The 18,888-nt window shown below is 38.0% G+C and overlaps 1 protein-coding gene across 3 annotated transcripts in view; it reads right to left on the reverse strand.

The window, feature by feature from the left end:
* Window positions 1-18,888, reverse strand: part of LOC112152610 (contactin-1a) — an 80,150-nt gene that overhangs the window by 35,791 nt on the left and 25,471 nt on the right. For 2 of the 3 annotated variants that reach the window (XM_036212290.1, XM_036212292.1), the window contains exon 2: window positions 1,520-1,654. In XM_036212290.1, coding sequence (XP_036068183.1) covers window positions 1,520-1,574 — 55 coding nt within the window. In that variant the 5' untranslated portion in view covers window positions 1,575-1,654. Of the gene's footprint in view, window positions 1-1,519; window positions 1,655-10,313; window positions 10,821-18,888 lie in introns of those variants that run through there. The other variant, XM_036212291.1, reaches the window with a different exon arrangement.

An 18,888-nucleotide genomic window follows, 5' to 3' on the forward strand; every position in this document is an offset into this window, starting at 1 on the left:
GATATATATCGTTATCGTGATGTAAAATGATTAGGGATTTAAAAGATATTAGATAGATATCGAAAAATTGATCGGTACGTGGGAGTAACAGCAGTATCGGCCAGGGATATAAAAAATGAATATGTATTGAAAATTGATGGATGAACTTGAACTGCAGTATCGTTTGAAACAAGATTATGTTGGTTAAAATTTTATTGGATTTTCACCAATTGATCGATGGCAAACTGCAATTTCTCTTTCTGCTTTTTTTTCTACCATCCTGTCTTTTTATGTGCATATAATACAAATAAAAAGACGTCCAATCACAAGCTTGCTTCTTCCAAGTTAATACCTGAACACATTTCTCTGTCAAGTACCATGCATTGTTATTGATAGTTAAATTTGAATGCCATATGAATAAGAAAAATCGAGATTTTACCGATTTTGGTGAAAGAATCTGACTATTGCCAAAAAGTTAGTTGAATTCTTTATGTATCGATTTGTGGACCATGTATTAAGAAGAGTATCGAATCATGTGAGAGGAAACGATACACACCCCTAAAAAGAATCTTTATCATAATATACATTTTTTTTAGCAGTGTTTAGAGGCTTGGAAATGTACAAAAGCAATAGAGCCGAATCAAAGCAGTGTGAACCACCCAGGCTTATACAGAGAAGGTTGATTTGTTTTTTGGACAGGTCATTTTTGAAAGCTCACTCTTTTCTGTCATCTTTGCTTTGACTCCAACCCAGCTGACTGCACAGCAGCAGGCTGAGACGAACCCTGCAAACTCCCAGCCCTCGGAGGCATGCAGCACTCCCGCTTCTCAAGCAAACAGTCAGCATCGACTCTGACAATTCTAGCTTTATTTTCAACAGATCTTTATAATGTCTGTTTGAACTGACCTAAATGTGACTGCATGGTTTCACAAATGTATTTCTCACTGAGTACATTAAATGAGTCCCTTTTATGTATTTTTCATCCCCCCTGAAGCATGTTCGAACTGCCGGCGTGGCCAGACATACGACTCCCTTTAAAAGCTGTCAGCGAGCTGCTCGCTTGCAGTTTTCTTGTTTTCCATTCACAGAAAGCCCAGTTATGACAAGCACGCTCCCACTCAAGCTGCCTGCCACCTGTGTGATTTTCACACTTTGGCGAGAACCGCTCGGTAAAGTGGCTGGAATCGCGGTTCGCATGAAAAATGTTCCTGACGTAAATAAATATCCTTGACAACTGAGTGATCTTTTGAAGCGCAAAGTGAAGACAAATAGAAGCGAAGCCAAATGAGTAAAATTTGAAGTGGTTTTCACAGACAATTATGGAGAGACACCGCCAAAAAAACCACACTACTCTAATTACAGCTTTTGTGTGAATCACCTCTAACCAAAAACCACATGTTGCTGATTGGTTGTTTTCAAATCAGACACATACAGGAAAGAAATATGTTTTCCTTTTCTGCTCACTGTGACTCAAAGCATGTCCTAGTATCTATTTTTAATTTCGCGCAACATTTTCTTCTTGGCTGAATTAGAAACAGACCTGCAGGAGTGAAGGAGAGGAGCAGTAGATGGAGGAGCAGGGCGAGGCGCAGCATGATGCTGGAGTGAGAACCACCTGGTGGGGTTACAGCTTGAAGCTTGGCTGTTGAAACATGAGCAGGACCTTGCAGTTTTCCTTAAAGAGATTAAGAAGACAAGAAAAAAAGCTGTTAATGTTTGAAAAATAAAAAAGTACAGTTCGTTTAATGAGAAATTCTAATGGAAAGGGTGAGGCAGCTGCAGCGAAAATCTGTGATCTATTTGCAGCAGAAAAACATAAAATTAATCTTTTATTTTAACTGTTACCTGTCCAGCGAGAACAGATGAAAAATTGCCTTTTGGCTGAATCTGGTGGATTTGAGGAGATCAAATTGCACATTTATGGATATTATTGTGCAATTTTCGTGTCATTGTAATAAATAGATGACATAAAAATGAGCCTGAATTATCCTTAAATGCTTTCTTCTGTGCAAGTGTACTGAGTTTATGACTGTTTAGCTCTATGACTGTTTTATATTTCTTATTTTTGTTTCATTTTCTATGGAGCCCCTAAACAAACATTGGGGAAATAAATTAACGTAAAAAACCGTTTGTTTTTTCCAAAAATTGAAGTTAAAAAAAGAATTCTCGGTTACTAAATAGTAACTAGTGCAGAGCAGACCAGATAATAACTGGTCTGGTGTTCACCAATTAGTGACCAGAATTTACTTTGATCTTTGGAAAAATATTTTTTTTTTTAGTTACTATCTGGAATGGACCAGTTACTAAACAGAACATGTTTTTTATTTTGTCACTGGTGCGCACCAGATAGTAATTGGTGCGCACCAGATAGTAATTGGTGCACATCAGATAGTGACTGGTGCACACCAGATAGTAACTGCTGCACACCAGATAGTAACTGGTGCACACCAGATAGTAACTGGTGCACACCAGATGGTAACTGGTGCACACCAAATAGTAATTGCTGCACATCAGATAGTAACTGCTGCACACCAGATAGTAACTGGTGCAAACCAGATAGTAACTGGTGCAAACCAGATAGTAACTGGTGCAAACCAGATAGTAATTGGTGCAAACCAGATAGTAACTGGTGCACACTAGATAGTAATTGGTGCACATCAGATAGTAACTCCTGCAAACCAGATAGTAACTGCTACAAACCAGATAGTAACTGGTGCACACCAGATAGTAACTGGTACACACCGAATAGTAACTGGTGCAAACCAGATGATAGCTAGTGGACACCAGCTAGTGCACACCAGATAGTAATTGGTGCACATCAGATAGTAACTGCTGCACACCAGATAGTAACTGGTGCAAACCAGATAGTAACTGGTGCACACCAGATAGTAATTGGTGCACATCAGATAGTAACTCCTGCAAACCAGATAGTAACTGCTGCAAACCAGGTAGTAACTTGTACACACGAGCTTGTAACTGGTACACACTAGACAGCAAATGGTGCAGACCTGATAGTAACTGGTGCTCACTAGTTACTATCTAGTGCGTACCAGTTAGTAATCAGAATTTTAATTTTTACTTTGATCTTTAGAAAAAGGTTTTTTTTTTCCAATAGCTATCTGATTTTCACCAGTTACTTACCAGAAAATGTCTTTTATTTCTAAAAATTGAAGTAAAAACGATTTTGTTTAGTAACTGGTGCGCACCAAATAGTAACCAAACTTTTTTTTTTTTTTACTTCAATCTTTAGAATTTTTTTTTTTAACTGGTGCATACCAGATAGTAACTGGAGTACACCAGTTAATAACTAGAAACCAAATGGTTTTACTTCAATTTTTAGAATATTTTTTTTAAACTTCACTGTCCCTGTCTGGGCTCCATAATTTTCCAGTCGTTTTATGTTTTAACTTATAGGGGAAATGTAATTTGTCATGTAGCTGTTTTAAATAGGAGGAAATATGTATTATGACTCATTGTAGTGCCTTGCGCGGATGCCATTAAAATCAGACATATATACTTTAACCTTCTGATGCCTACATTTATTTCCAGTAATAAAAAAGGGACTTCATATGTTTTTGCTTTCAAGTAGATGCATATTTGCATCAACAGACTTCAATGGTTAAATTACGTTTTTGTTTTTTTTAATGGTTGGAAATCAGCTGGTAAAAAGGGTTCAAGCTCTGGAACCATAACTCATTCTCTTCCAACATTCATTCATTCTCTCTACTGTGTGTTTGCTCGATGATTGACAATAAAGCAAATCACCACAGCCAGCGCACACAGACTCGCTCTCATCCACATCTCGGCAACATCACATCGTGCACAGCAGCAGCTCTCCGCCGTCTGCCCGGCAACACATGATGAAAGCCATGCGTGATCTGAGTCAGGAGAAACGTGCGGAAGAACGGCAGAGTGGGAAAACATCTACATCTACAACTGTATCATGTCCGTCATACATTGGACACATTTAAGCGTAAAAATGGCGGCATATGTGTTTCTTAATAGTTCTAATGATTCTGAACATAAGAAAAAGTGATTAAAAAAGACATTCGGGAGGTTTTAGTCAAAAGAAAACTTATTTTTTTGAAAGGAGGGGTTTAAAGACGAAACTGAAAAAATGATAAATGCATCATTTACAGCCTGACGATTCATTAGCTGAGAAAATTAAGGTTATCACAGTGTTTTGTTTTTCTTCAGCTACCCATCCCGGACCAAGCGTTTTTTGTCAAAAATCTGTCGTTTTTTTCCTGCTCATGAAGTGAAATGAGTGTTGATTAGCGGGTAACAGAAGACGAAGCAGAGGTTATTGATTGCTTGTAAACACAGTGGCTCTGACATGTTGGAAGCAACAAGACAAACAGCCTTTTATTATAAAAGACAGATTCAAGAAAAAACCTACATGTGAAGTGACAGCTCTGGATGACACAAGCGAAACGGCGGTTACTGTAAAGCTTTCACAGAGGAGTGTGACACTCGCTGTCCCGTGTGCGGCGTGACGGACTCGCAGAGCCATATATGTTTGTAAGAAACCCATGCAGAAGGGTTGGGGGGCTTTCATCTCTCTTTGGGACTGTATCCTAGCAACACCTTTCAAAAGCAGCAGTTTGTGTGCTGCAGGGGTGGGTGGGGGGGCCTTTTGTGACCACCAATGAAACTATGCAAACATTCATTTTAATCTGGGACAACAGCGCCGCTCTGAAAGGAAGACGGCGGGCACTGGGCTCATCTGGGAATGAAATCCAGGAGCAGAATCTATTTATTTATTTATTTTTTAAATCTACTTCGGTTTACAGGCCTTTAAATGTCATTCCTGTTAGTTGTAAATCATAAATGATCTTAATAGATGCACTTAAGAGATTAGAAAAGAACAAGCAGGTACCGCTCCCATCTATTCCATTAACTCGGATTGATTGACTAAGAAAGTCAGAAGGTTCCGGCAGTCACTTTTAGAGCTTCTCCTGCTGGTGATGAGACTGTTGCAGTCAAAACTGTAGATCAAAAGGCCATCAAACGAGACCACTTCACATCATCGTAAATCACACCCAGGACAGTCAAGGACACAGCTTGGAATTAGATTTTTTTTTTTACATGTCCTTGTCCTCACTTTGAGTGCAACATCCAAAAACACATCACCAGAGAGTTTTTATGACTCATTTGGAAATCTGAAAACTAGACTTTTATTAGCATTTTAAGTTGTGACCCCATAACTTTCTATGACTGTCCTCTTTTTTAAATTTATTTTAAAGACCCAAGTCGATGAAAATTGCGTTTTTGTAGCATTTTTCTTCAGATGGAGGACACATAAAAAGAAAATTAGGCTTAAAATTGTATATCTGAGCATTTCTGTGTTCAAATCGTTGTGAATAAGGTTGAAGAGATGCTGATGATTCACTTGTAGATAAATATATCCATGTACGTCTTTGTTTTCCTCGTCTGAGCTGGAAAACTATACGGCTCGATTGCTCCGATATTGCTTACCCCTTTTTGTTGCACCAGTAGCATTAGTTTGTGGTTATGATGGAGGGACTGTAAACTAACAGGAGGGCATGTAAATAGATGGGTGATGGGAAATGGGGCGGGGCTTGCTCAGTGCCAACAGTTTGGCCCACAACTCAGAAGTGAATTTCAAATGAAACATTTAGATTTTGGCTAAAAACGTCACAGTCATAATGAGAAGACCTTTGGGAACGCTTTTAAAATAGATCAAAAGATGATCAGAGTGGATCTTTAAGACCAGATGGGGGAGTGGGGGTCATAAAACCCAGCATCAGGCACCTCACATCAAATGATGAGGGGAGGCGGGGAGGGCCATGCTTACAGCAAATGATGATTGGGGTCAGCAGTAGACTTCAAAACAAAAACAAGACTTTGCTGGAGTAACCTCACACCCTCCCAACACACACATGCAGCGGCATCAGTCATTAACAGCAGCTTTGTTGTAATCCTGCAAAGGGAAGCCAAACTGGGGTTAACGCTGGATTGGTCTTAATCAGTTAAAAAGACAGGAAATGAACACAGTCTATGAGGGTTTTCTCCTGCTGCTTCACACTCTGAAATATTCAAGTCTAAAGCGACACACGAGTGGACAAGCAGAACGATCAACAGAGAAATATAATACAATCCTCAAGTGAAAATCTTAGATTTGTCTGCTTGCAACATCCCAGCCTTGAAAGATAAAACGGAGCAGAAAATGTTCATGTTTAGCTAAAGTTCAAATATTTAAGAGCAGTAACTACCAGATCTGGACTTAATAGATGAACATCTTTAATGCTTCCTTAAACCAAAAGCTGCTTCAGCTGTGCCAAAAAATGATGAGGAGCTGGAGAATATTCCAGAGCAAATGCTCTGCAAAACATCCAGCTGTTAAGATTTGATTTTTTTAAGCCAAGAACTCAAGCTTTGAATTCTCAGTTTTGTGCTTTGTAAATATATTTTATTTTGCAAATTTTATGTTTGTTAAAAAATTGCTAAAACAGGATTGAAAAAAATATTTCAAACTAAGAATAGAATGCAGAACCAGAGTTTTTTTTTTTTTTTTTGAGGTGGGGTGTATCAAGCAAGAGTTTCTAGCATTTTATCTAATGTGATATTTCTTTCATTTAAGGATGCGTAACATTTTTCTTTCCTCCTATTTCCTCGTATGTGCTTATTTCTCACAAATAATTTTAAATTAGCAAAGGTACAACTTTTGATACATTTGCCCTAAATCAAGGATGTTACCTTGGATTCTGGCTGAGGCTGGGCTGTACGGAGTTCAATTTGTGTCAAAAATATGTTTTTGCGCCTAAATCTAAACTTTTGCCTTTAAGTGGTGTTTACATGGAACTTTTTTGTACCTACTCGGTACTTACATGGTACTTGCTGTGTATTCATGTGGTACCTACTGGGTATTTACTATTTATATCATACCTAGTGAGTAATTATGCTGTATACACTGCATTTTTACATAGTACCTACTGGCTATTTACATGTAGTTTTAATGTGCTTTTTGTAGTACTTACCAGATGTAAAGTATTTACCTTTTAAATAAGTACCACAAAACACCCTAACTTAACATGTAAAATTCACATACAATAAATGCTACTTTCTTACTCTGCTTTCATTAATAGTAAGTACCACGAAAAACACAGTAAAGTACCACACAAGTACTTCGTAATTACCCATCTTCTTGCATATGGTGATTACCATAAAACATACAAACTTGTTAAGTAGTATAAAGTGAATTATGGGCCACTTTTCACAGTACTTCCAAGGTAATTTCCATTTACCTACTATCTTGTTACACATGGTAAATACTAGGGCTGTGTATTGGCGAGATCCTAGTGACACGATACATATCCCAATATGTGTCTCTCTCTCTTTTTTTAAGTATGACTTTGAAAAAAATTACTAAACAATTTTGTTTCAATAAAATTATAAAATTAATTTTATTTACAACATTAAGAAGCACTGTATACTGATACTGGCAGCAATGTTGCAGAGAGTTTCTGTTTGGTACCCATCCCAAGAAAAACTAAGTACATGTCTCATAACATTTAACATTTAACACGAGTTGGTTCAAGCAAGATCTTGTTTTGTTCTGGTCGCGGTGTAGAGCTGCTCAAAGACGCTCAGTGTGCTTTGCTGCCAACTAGTGGTCTGGAGTTTAGGTGGAAAACAAAAGTGAGACGCTTAAGGACGCTCCTAAATAAATTAATTTAATATTGTCTTGTCAGCATTTTACAAGTATCGCCTAGCGAGAAAACGCGACACACTGCCAAATCGATTTTTCCCTACACCCCTAGTAAATACCATGAAACATACAGTAAGTGAAGCAGTACATTCAAGGTACTTTATTTGTACTTAACTTTCTACGGCAAATATCATCGGTATCATCAGTGAATTTGCTCAAATTAAAAGTATATCTCTACAAAATATTTTTCCTTTATAATCCTTAATAATTATAAGACAAACTTATAAATAATCGGTTTTATTAACGTCTTTTTGAATAAGATAAAATAGACTCAGTTGACTTTAAAAAGAATTAATTGTAATTTCAATATAAATTTGGCACATTTTCGGCCGACTAAACACAGGATGTAAATACCCAATAGGTGCTATGTAAAAACCCAGTATGTACAGCGTAAATACCCAGTAGGTACCGCATAAATACACAATAAGTACAGAGTAAGTGCAAAAAAAGTACCACGTACGTACCCAGTAGGTCCCAATTAAAAAATTCCACGTAAATTCTGTACTGTAAAAGTAAACGTTACACATTTTAAACACCATTCGATGCATGCACGGAAAATCTGTCATTTGTAGTCAAACCCTTGTATTCTACTGTATCTACTGGTAAGTACGGCATCCCAGATTCTGACACACAGCAGATAAGACTTGGTGTCATCACCAAAGGCCGCTGGGAAAGCGTAGAGAAAGAGCTGTATTGATCCAGATTAAATTGAGACGAAAACAGCGCGACGCTGAGTCTGACACGCCGTCTTCCACAGGCAGCTGTGACTCGCTCTGTTGTGAAGGGCGTTACTGTTCAATCTCTTTAAGTTAATTCATCCAGAGCCTGTGGAGCTGCCGCCGGAGCTGCAGCGCAAATTGAAAAGAAAAAGAAATTCAACGTTTCCATGATTTCTCCAGCATCTCCAGTCCTGGTGCCTCAAACACAGCTCCCTCTCTTTCACTAAAAGTCTATATTGGAACATGAATATCAGTCATTGTGGGACTCACGAGCTGCACATTCCTCTCAATAGAAACCATTTTTTCGGGTCAAACGGTCTCACTTTTTTATGAAAAACAGTCCCACGACGGGACAGAGGGTTCAGTCTGATTCCTTTTGACATCTAATTAGTCCTATTTTACAGCAAAGAGTTTGTGATCTGAATTATTAATGACAGAATCATTGATCACAGATGCACAAAAGAATCACAGATTGCTTCAACCCTGCAAGGTCGGTGACTGAACTGCATCACTAAAATATGCATAAATTGTTGAAAAAGTAAATGTATTAATACGTGTTATTTCACACATTTTTTCTTTTTAATGTAATTATTTTTTCTCATCCACAAAAGAAAAATATATATGTCTTCTGAAGCTGTGTGGAGTATTATTCATGATGTTATCAAGCTCTGGATTATCCAGTCATGGCTCCTTCACTGTGTCTATTTATCTCACTCTCTCTTCCCCCTTCCTTCTTGTCGCTCTTTTTCTCCATCTCTTCTTCTCATTCCTTAGAAGCAGCTATGCTAATGCAGGCTATTTATCCTAACCCCTGCCGTCAACACAATGCCCCCCGGGGCCAGACCGCCTCGACAACTTCAGCTGGCCTGAATATCAATGACACCAGCCATTCAAGCCGTGAGCGCTGGAGCTGGACTCCTGTCTGCATCGCATTAACCTCAAATCAGGTTTCATCTGTAAAGTCTGCTTTGGAAAAAAAACTTTTCATGAGGGTAACAAAATGAACAATTATTATTATCAAAATGTCAAAACACATGTAGGAAAAGAATGCAACCTCTCAAACTACACTTAATGAAAAGTTCTTAATTTACAATATAACACTGAACTTTTAACTTTACTAGGCTGCAGCAAAAATAAAACGCAAAAAGCAAATGGAAAAACAGATTTTGTGCAATTATAAGCACATTATTTGCATAAAAAAAGGTTAATGTCACATTTACTTTAATGGGGGTCTTTTTTCTTCACTTGATCAATTTTACTTCTAATATCATGTCTTAGTAACATTCTTAAGTATTCATTTCAATAAGTGTATGCATCAATACATCATTTGGAAAAAGATATACAATCAAAGGGAAACAATAACACAAAATGCATTTCACTCTATTCTGGTTTAAATCCAAGTTTAAACTGCATTTCCTGATCATTTGCATGTTAACATAACACAGAAAAGCACTGACCTTTCATAATAAAAGCCCTGAAACTGTGTGATGCATTAGGCATAGTAATTAGGCGAGAAAATGTAGTTGCACTTGTTTTTGTTTTTTCTTTGCTTTTTTAAGTTTTGCAAGTCTGCAATTGATTGAATGTGCCAGAAAGGGCAAAGGTCAGGAGAAACACCAGAGAAAAGAAGGCCTGTCTCCTCAAAATAAGAATGTACTGAACAAATGAGCTGCCCAAAAAACAATATTTTTATTTTTTCACTCACATAAAACTGATCATTTCAAAGATTCACAAGGAAAACTTAAAACACTTTTTAAAAATGTATCCCCACCTATGAAATCTAACATTTTATTTTTATAAAAACCCATTTTAATTAAATTAAGGTGAAGTAAAAGAACTAGAGAAAACATAACCCTCTGTAACCTGGAGCACAATCTGCTTACCTTGCTATGGAAAGCTGCCATGACTATGATGAGCTCCTTAGCAGCCCCCGTCTCCAATCCCTTTTAAGTGGCCCACTCTGCCGTGTGTCCTAAATTCTCCGCCCCATTGTCCTCCTCAGAAATGAGCAACGCTCCTGGATGGAGGAGCCCTCATCAAGGTGCAAAGGAGGAGGGAAAAAGGCCGACTCCCTGAGCTGTGAGCGCGGAGCCGTGCAAAGAGGACGCCGGCGAGGGAGCCTCCCCGCAGAGAGAAAGCCCCGCAGAGGGGTCTTCCAACTGAGGCCGTAGCTTAATCTCTTAAGCTCTCCACTCGCACACACACGCACAGAAACACCCCGCCAATAATATTATATATGGGGGGAAAAAAGACATGCAACATCAACCCCTCTCAGTACTCACTTTGATGCTATCTATCATCAGCCTGGCAGAGAGCCAGACGTATCATCTCTGATTCCATAATCATAATCTCTGCTGTTTGTCCTGATCTGTGCTAAAGTGAGCACATTTTCCACCAGAGATTCAGGCGCCTGCACTAAACCAGCAGAGATGATGAGGATGATGATTCTTTTGGGCGTAGTTCATCCCGTCACAAACCGACTTTGTTTCTCTTTTCACTAATTACCCTTCTCTGCTTTATATCTACTTATCTTACAGCTAAAAAAAAAAAAAAAATTCAAGAGTGTTGATATGATATAGACTTCAAAAAGACAAGAATCACCCCGTGATGACTTTAGCCTCTTTTTCTACTAGGCCACTTCTCAAAGTCAAGGCCCGGGGGCCAGGCTGGCCCTCCGGGTAATTTTATTTTATTGTTATTAATGGCCCGATGTTATCCTGCACTTATTACTAACTTGTATAATATTGACAAAATATATATTTTTATGGAGAGTAAAAAATTGAAAGTTATTTAAGGTTTAACTAAATTTATTCTAGAATAATATTCCTTCCTGCTTTTATTCATAGTTACGTTAAAAAGTTATGTTTTTAAAAATTTAGCTTTAGTGTGTTCGATAAATGTTTATCCTGTTCGGTCCGCAGCCTACGGTTTGTTTTGGATTTTGGCCCCCTGTGTGATAAGGTCTGACACTCCTTCTCTAAGCGGTCCGGTCCGGTATTTTGATAATTTAATCAGTAATTTAATTAATTAAATTTAATTTAATCTCAAACAGTATATCTTGGGGGGCCCCATCAGTTGGTCTATATAAAAATGGAATAGGACGGTTGGAGCGGAGCCGCTAGCCACCCATTAATTAGCAGAAAGTGATGACAGCATTAGCAGGGACTACTATAGCGTTCATTTAAGCTAACGTGTCCAACATTTGTCAACTTTCGGGTTTTTGCGGTGTCCTGTTCTCTTTTGGTCACAAGTCTATACTGAAAATGCATGAAAACAACAGCAAGGCCGGTCTGCGGTGGAACTGCAAATGTTTCTTGCCATCCTTTGGCAACCGTGTGCTACAGGCTAAGCTAGCAGCATGCTAGCTGTCTACACCACACAAAAACAAATCGCTCAGTGGAAGTGAGGCTGAGTGGAAACACATGACAGAAATAAATAGACCGTACCGAACCACTCCTTATCAGACCGGACCACTCATCGTAAACAAAGGTTTTCAAATGTTTTACATCAATTATAAAAAAGATGAAAGCCTTAATGAGTCTTTAGCCCTGATGAATATCTTCAGTCACTCGAATACTAACATTACATAATGTTCTAATAAAAACACATATTTTTATAAAGACAAACAAGCAAAACAGTCATTAATAAATATGATATCTGAATTATATGTATGAATAATCGCCAAAAAACATGTTAGTTTTGTTTTCTCTGTCTAGTTATTTTTCATTTATAGACAGATATTTTGATCATTTTCTGTAAGTATATCTCCATGTGTCAATCAATAAGATGTCATGCTTTTAACACCTATTGATGCAACTTTGGCTCCAAATTTCATGCTTGAACGCAAAAACATTAGTGATTTATTTCATTTTCATAGCTGGAAATAAATTCAGGCATCAAGGGGTTAAAGGAATAATAATGGAAACGTTTTTTAAAAGTTTTTTGTGTGCCCTCCTTAAATTATTAAATTCAATGATAATAAAGAACAAATCCTTTTTTTCTTTTTTTTCTTTTTTTTAAATAATTTTAACCAATTCCGGCATGTCTGAGAGGGAAACAACAGCAGGAAAGATAACAAGTATGCAAGGAAATGAAGCCCAAGCGTCCCCAGGTGAGGTACTCACGGGCAAATATCCGAATGATGAAATAGTATGCAGAAAAAAGCCAGCTGTGAGCTTCAGTCTCAGCCTGTGAGGCGGAATGCTAAAGGAAAAGCGTTCCACATTTGCAAAAGGAAAAGGGGGGACTGCGACGCTTGGACCGAGGCAAGACGAGGCTAAGAAGGATTTCGTGTGGATTTGACAAAGTGGGATCCTGGAGGTTCAGGGAAGATTAAGACAAGCGTGAACTAAACAATCAAATAAGTTGACGTTCCATTGTGGAGGCTTGAATGTGACAAGATGAAAAATGGTGCACCCTGGGTAAAAATAAATAAATAAATAAATAAAACAGCTAGACGAAACACTGAAGTGATTAAAATTATTGAATTTTAATTTAACAATGTAGAAGTCCCAGGTCTTCACATTTATCTTAACTGATCTCATTTTAATGAGTCTGTTTGAATTATGTCCTCTAAATGCAATGGTATTGAAAGGATGCATTTCATTAAAATTAATTCAATACTATATGGCAGTCAGTGATGGGACTTGTCTTAATAATTAGAAATAATAAGTCTGGCCACACAGACACGATGATAAAGTGCATTAAAACAATCCTTTAACCACTAAAACCTTAAAAAAAAAGGTTTTCCCTGAGGACCTGCAGTTCTTGAAACCAAATCAAATTTTTCATTTCGATCAAATGAGCACAAATTCTAACTTTTAGCCCTCGCTGTTCAGAAAAGCATGAGGTCTCCCAATTAAAAAGTGTCTTGGAAGCGTGCATGGAGTGTTGGTGGGCGCAGAGTGCAGAGGCAGCTGTCTGCAGGGTTTTACTCCGTGTTTCTGGATAGATTGGCTGTTTCTGTGGATAAAAGAGCCGTTGCTGGAGTTAAGTCAGAGCTTGGATTTGAGATCGGAAAATCTGCATCTGAGGGGTCGTTTAGGGACTACTTCATAAGCTGCAAATGATTTGTAGGGATTGAAATCTGTTCTTGAGATTTTGGAAGCATTTTTAGATTGGTTCCAATATGTTTCAGTCATATTAAAGCAATTTTTTTAAAAGATTGTTATGTTTTTAGTGAAATTAATCTACAGGTCATGCAGCCCTGATCACGTTTATTTTTTATTTAGTTACTATTATTTAGCTTAGTTTCTTTTATAACTAATAATTCTTAAATTGTTCTCTAAAGGGCTTAAAGTCTGACATTTATTTTGTCCTTCAACTCAGACATTATGAGAAAACAGTTTTCCAGTCAAAAGATCATTTGGATATTTGTATCAATGTCTTTTATAAAATCATGTTTTAAACAATATAATTGTATAAATCCTACATTTAATGATTTTGTTTCATTATCTCATTAGGTCTTTGCAGAAATGGCCTTTATATCAGATAACATAATGATCTCATGTTTCTCCTAAAGAACCTGAACAGTGGATTTCTTTCAAAGCCACACAAGTAAACTCACTTTCATTCCTGCAGACTTTAAAAAAAACAAAAAACTTTCAGTCTTTCTGTGTATATTAAAGTATTCATCAATCGTCAACTTTAGAAAAAAGGAGAAAGAAAACGGTTCAGCTCCAAGAATATTTTCATTGCTGAGGAGGATCTTTAGCTGTGATTTCTGTAACTGAGAGATTTTTTTTCAGCCATGTTAGCATTGCCGTCATAAGGAAACAAAAAGATAAGTTTGATTGGAAGCACATGTTCCACCCTCTGAATTTGATTGGTGGAGAAAGTTTGATAGTGAAATGTGTTTAATGGACTCTATGCACGGAGCTGTGTGACGTATTTCCGGTTTCGAATAAGACCGCTTACTTGCTTCCAGTTGTGGCTAACTATATGTGCGTACATAGCAAATCTTCGTGTACTTTCCCAGGTAATGCTTTTTTTTTCTTATTTATTACATTGTATGATAGTTTATGATTATGTGTATACACAAAGACATCCAAAAAGGCAAAGTTTGCCTTCCTGAAACACGAAACACCCAATACTCACAAAACGCTATCATGTACTGTATGATCATTTGACTTCTTCAGAGGAAATGTACCTCTGTTGGAACATTTAAAACCTGTTCAACAGAACCTTTTATGTGTAAACGAACATTGAAGTGACTTTTAGAACACTGATCCTCCTCTCAGCTGAGACTGTCTACCTGACACTGAACATTACATTTAAACAAATTTAGAAACACTCGGCTGTGGAGTAATTAAAACACAACTAACAGGTTATAAAGATAAATACAGCGATAATCAGACGTGTCTTTCATGCTAGCTAGCATTAGCCCAAATGAAGAGTGACAACGATATTCGCACCTAATTTTCTAAATTCTGCAGTCAGTTCTGAACTTTTTGTCTTGGCTGCATGGACCCGGAGGACAGGTTAAGGCAGTGGCGGGCTGTCAGGGCCTGCAAGGCCTTCTCTGCTGGCCTAAAAATATCTGAATCACAGACTGATATTAATTATTTATTTCCGTGAATACGTATTCTATAATTCCAAATGCTCTGTCTTCGTCCTTTCATTGCTGTCTCCCTGGTTGCGCTGCTTCCAGACGTGTATTTTCCTATTTAAGCATTAACCAATCACATTGCAGCACCATTTGTTGCTAGGGTCAAAGAAATCTGCCTGAAGGCCTTCACAATCAGTTTTGCGGGCCCTGTAGCATAAAATAATGGTCCACCAAACTGTTGCTTCAACCAATCAGATCTGGAGGAGACCACGTGATAGGCCAGCTAGCAGGCCCACGGAAACGTCAGGATTTTCACGCGCTGTGATTGGATAATCGGAGAGTGTACTAGGCAGACCTGGTAAACTGAATCTGTAGCGACCTGCACAGGCAAATATATCGAATTTAATAGCTGGTTTGTCAATCCACAATGGCTGAAGGAGGAGAAGAAATGGATTTGGTTGCAGACTTACTGTCAAAGCCGTTTTCAAGACGGACTTTTCAAGAAAAGCTGGACATTGTTAAGAGGGGTCGGGCAACTCCGAAGCTAGCAAGCCCCGTGTCCACTGCTTCTGTTGAACGGACATTCTCAGCCCTGAAGCGAATTAAAACTTATGCCAGAAATACGTCAGGGCAGGCTCGACTTTCAGCATTAGCTTCCATGGCGATAGAAAAGGACTTCTTGATGGAACTAAAACGCACGGATAATCTGCACGACAGAGTGATTGAAATCTTCTTGAGGATAGAAAGGATGGATTTTGTGTACAAATAATCCGGATTTTTGGTGAGTAAAATTTTGCTATATACCTAAATATTATTGCAATTTTATCAGGTTATTTTTTATGCTTTTTTATGTGTGTCGCAGTTGTACCTGCAGTAGAAGTTTTATAGCCATAAAATAGTTAATGAGGGTTGGGTTGATTCAGATGGAGCACTACTGAAGGCCTAGGTGTGAAATGCACGGCCCGCCACTGGGTTAAGGTTAGGATTACGGTACCGGTTCGGGTTAATACACCAAATGGTTGGCGATGTGGCCGCAGCTGCATCTGCGCTTTAGCTGCGTGACAGCTAATGGGACTTCATTAAATACTGATGACCAGTAACAACATTTTGTTTTGAATTCACATAAAAAAAACATAAAGCAATGCAACAATCTGCATCTTGGCTGCATTTATTACGTGTCGCCAACATGAATTTTCATCAGCTTTTGAGCTTTTGAAGGAAACATTTTTTTAAATAAAAACTTTAATTCATTTGTTTATTTGTGTTCATTAATACAGTAGCATTCAAACATGTCATCACAAGGTGTTTTCTATGAAACTGGCTGCTAATTTATATGAAACTTAAATAACTTCATGTTTTTAACATTTTTTCATATCTTTTTGAAATGAAAAAGGAGTTTGTGCATTTTAAGGTTTCATTTTTATTTGTCAGAATTAATTAAACTCAGATGAGGTCATATTAATAACCATAATAATGTGAATTAAATCAACGACTCTTTTTTTTTAACACACAGACAATAGAGGCTGATAGATTTTAGTAAAAATTGGCACACAGAGAAACCACGGTTCATAGTGTAAATGTTTTATAGCCTGTTAATACACAAAGGAAAACCTTTTCTAACAACCAGCCCCTCAAATTAAAGGAAAAAGAGCAAAAGAATGACATTTTTGTCTTACAGCAATGGGAACCCTCTTTTATTCTAATCTGCAATACAATGGGTTCAAATGTTTACTGCTTTAATGTCAGGTTAGGCAGTTTTGGACCTAAAATGCATCATTTCTGAAAAACCACACAACCAAGACACGTGAAATGCTTTGTTGCTTTCAATGCGATCCACAGCTGGCTGAACACTGAAAATGTTTGACACTAACAAAGACATGTGGGATGAGAGGGCTCGGCGTGCTCTCTGACCATCTAAAACCACATTTAGATCGATTTTTTGAAATTTTCCCTTCAAACTTCAAATACTACAGATTAAATTCAATGGAAATTAGTCTCAATCTTGATCAAAATACTCCTCAAAAACGTCACCACAATACCATTTCACCACAGTGAAGTTTGACGTTGGCAAATAAGAGGTTTAGGAGTTAAAAGAAGTTTGAGTTCATCAGCCTCTTCTTGCAAGTGATCAGAATGCCTTGAAGATGTGCAGAGAGTGCAGCATGTTCAGCCGTGGGGCACAGATTCATCAATCATATTACAGGAAATTTGTGAAAGATTATTACATTGACTTTAACAAACTCTCTGAAAACAAGTCAGACAGCTGACCCTGTTGATTATCAATATGCATGTGTTGTTAGACATTCTGGGCTGCTTAAAAGATGTTTGCGATTATTGTAACAGTGAAGTTGATCAGTTTTGCATTTTTCAGCTGTATAACCGAGCAGCTTTTGCTTCTCTTGGTCTAAAGTTACTTTCAAACCGACCTCTGCAACACACGTTCAAGCGGGCACTTTCAATGAATAGTCTATATAAATGCATGCAAATGTGCATTTTTGGGTTTACGCACTCAAAACTCTCGATTTTTCCATTGCTACATGTGTTTTCAAGTCAGTTTGTGGGTTCTTCGAGCAAAATGTGCCACCATTATAATAACTCCGGTTTGTAGCCAGTCGGAATCATATGGCTCCATGTCTTTCTTTATATTAGAAAAGAAATGAGAAGGAAAAAGTCTGTCACGGCCCAACTCACAAAATTTGAGTCGTGGCTCATGAGACTGGAGTCATGACTCATGAGACTTGAGTCACGACCAATGAGATTTGAGTCCTGGCTCATGAAACTTGAGTCGCGAACCACAAGACTTAAGCAGCAACCCACGATACTAGAACCACGACCTATAATACTCAAGTAGTTACCCGCAAGACTTGAGTCGTGACCCACAAGACGTGAGTAGTGACCCGCAAGACGTGAGTAGTGACCCACAAGACTTGAGCCGTGACCCACAAGACGTGAGTAGTGACCCGCAAGACGTTAGTAGTGACCAGCAAGACTTGAGTCGTGACCCGCAAGACTTGAGTCGTGACCCGCAAGACTTGAGTAGTGACCCACAACACTCACAGTTTAGCCACCAGAGGTAAGTTGGAGCTGTTTACACCGCCAGTCCCTCCTGCTGAACTTTTGCTTTTCAAAGTTTCAACTAACAGCACGTTGCTTTTTAATCCTACTTTTTATTAGCTAAATCAAGCACTGAGGCTCACTTTCGGAATGAGGCGCAGCAGGAAATCCCTCTGAACTCTGAAATACGTATTTCCCATAACAAGTTTGCAGAGGCACAGCAGTTTTTGCTTTTCGCCATTGTCTTCTTCTATCATCTATGGCCAAATGCACAATTAAAGCTCAGCATTGTTTCTATGTATGCCTTTAAATGTTTTTACTGATAGTTCGCCTGTAATTTGCTGAAACCAGGAGCTTACAAGGTTTTTTAAATATATTTAAACACTTTAAAAAGTGTATCCTTAATATCCCTCTTTTTGCAAATGAGCAATTTTAAAATCAGATAATTCCTGACTTTAGCACTAAAGGACATGACAGAAACAAAAGCTTTGTAATATAGGGGCAAAATACAATATATTAAAGCAGACGTGAGATCAATCAACCATAGACACAAATCTGGGCATAAATGAGAAGAAAAATAAGCATTAGAATCACTCCAGCTCTGATCGCAAAGCTTAAATGAATGAATGTCTTGAAGATGTTTGTTATCTGTAAAGACAGACAAACGGGACCGATTTCCTGTAACCTGAGACGCAGATGTTGTAATCAGATTTGCTAAAACATGGAGAGTTTTAAATTCATGTACAGTTACACAATTTCTTGCACAGACACACACACACAATGAATTGCTGCTGGATCATCCCTGAGGTGTGCAGCACTGCAGCGTGAGGTGGGATGCTTCCCTCTGAACCGGAGAT

Source organism: Oryzias melastigma, linkage group LG6, assembly GCF_002922805.2.
Source record: "Oryzias melastigma strain HK-1 linkage group LG6, ASM292280v2, whole genome shotgun sequence".
Lineage (NCBI taxonomy): Eukaryota > Metazoa > Chordata > Actinopteri > Beloniformes > Adrianichthyidae > Oryzias > Oryzias melastigma.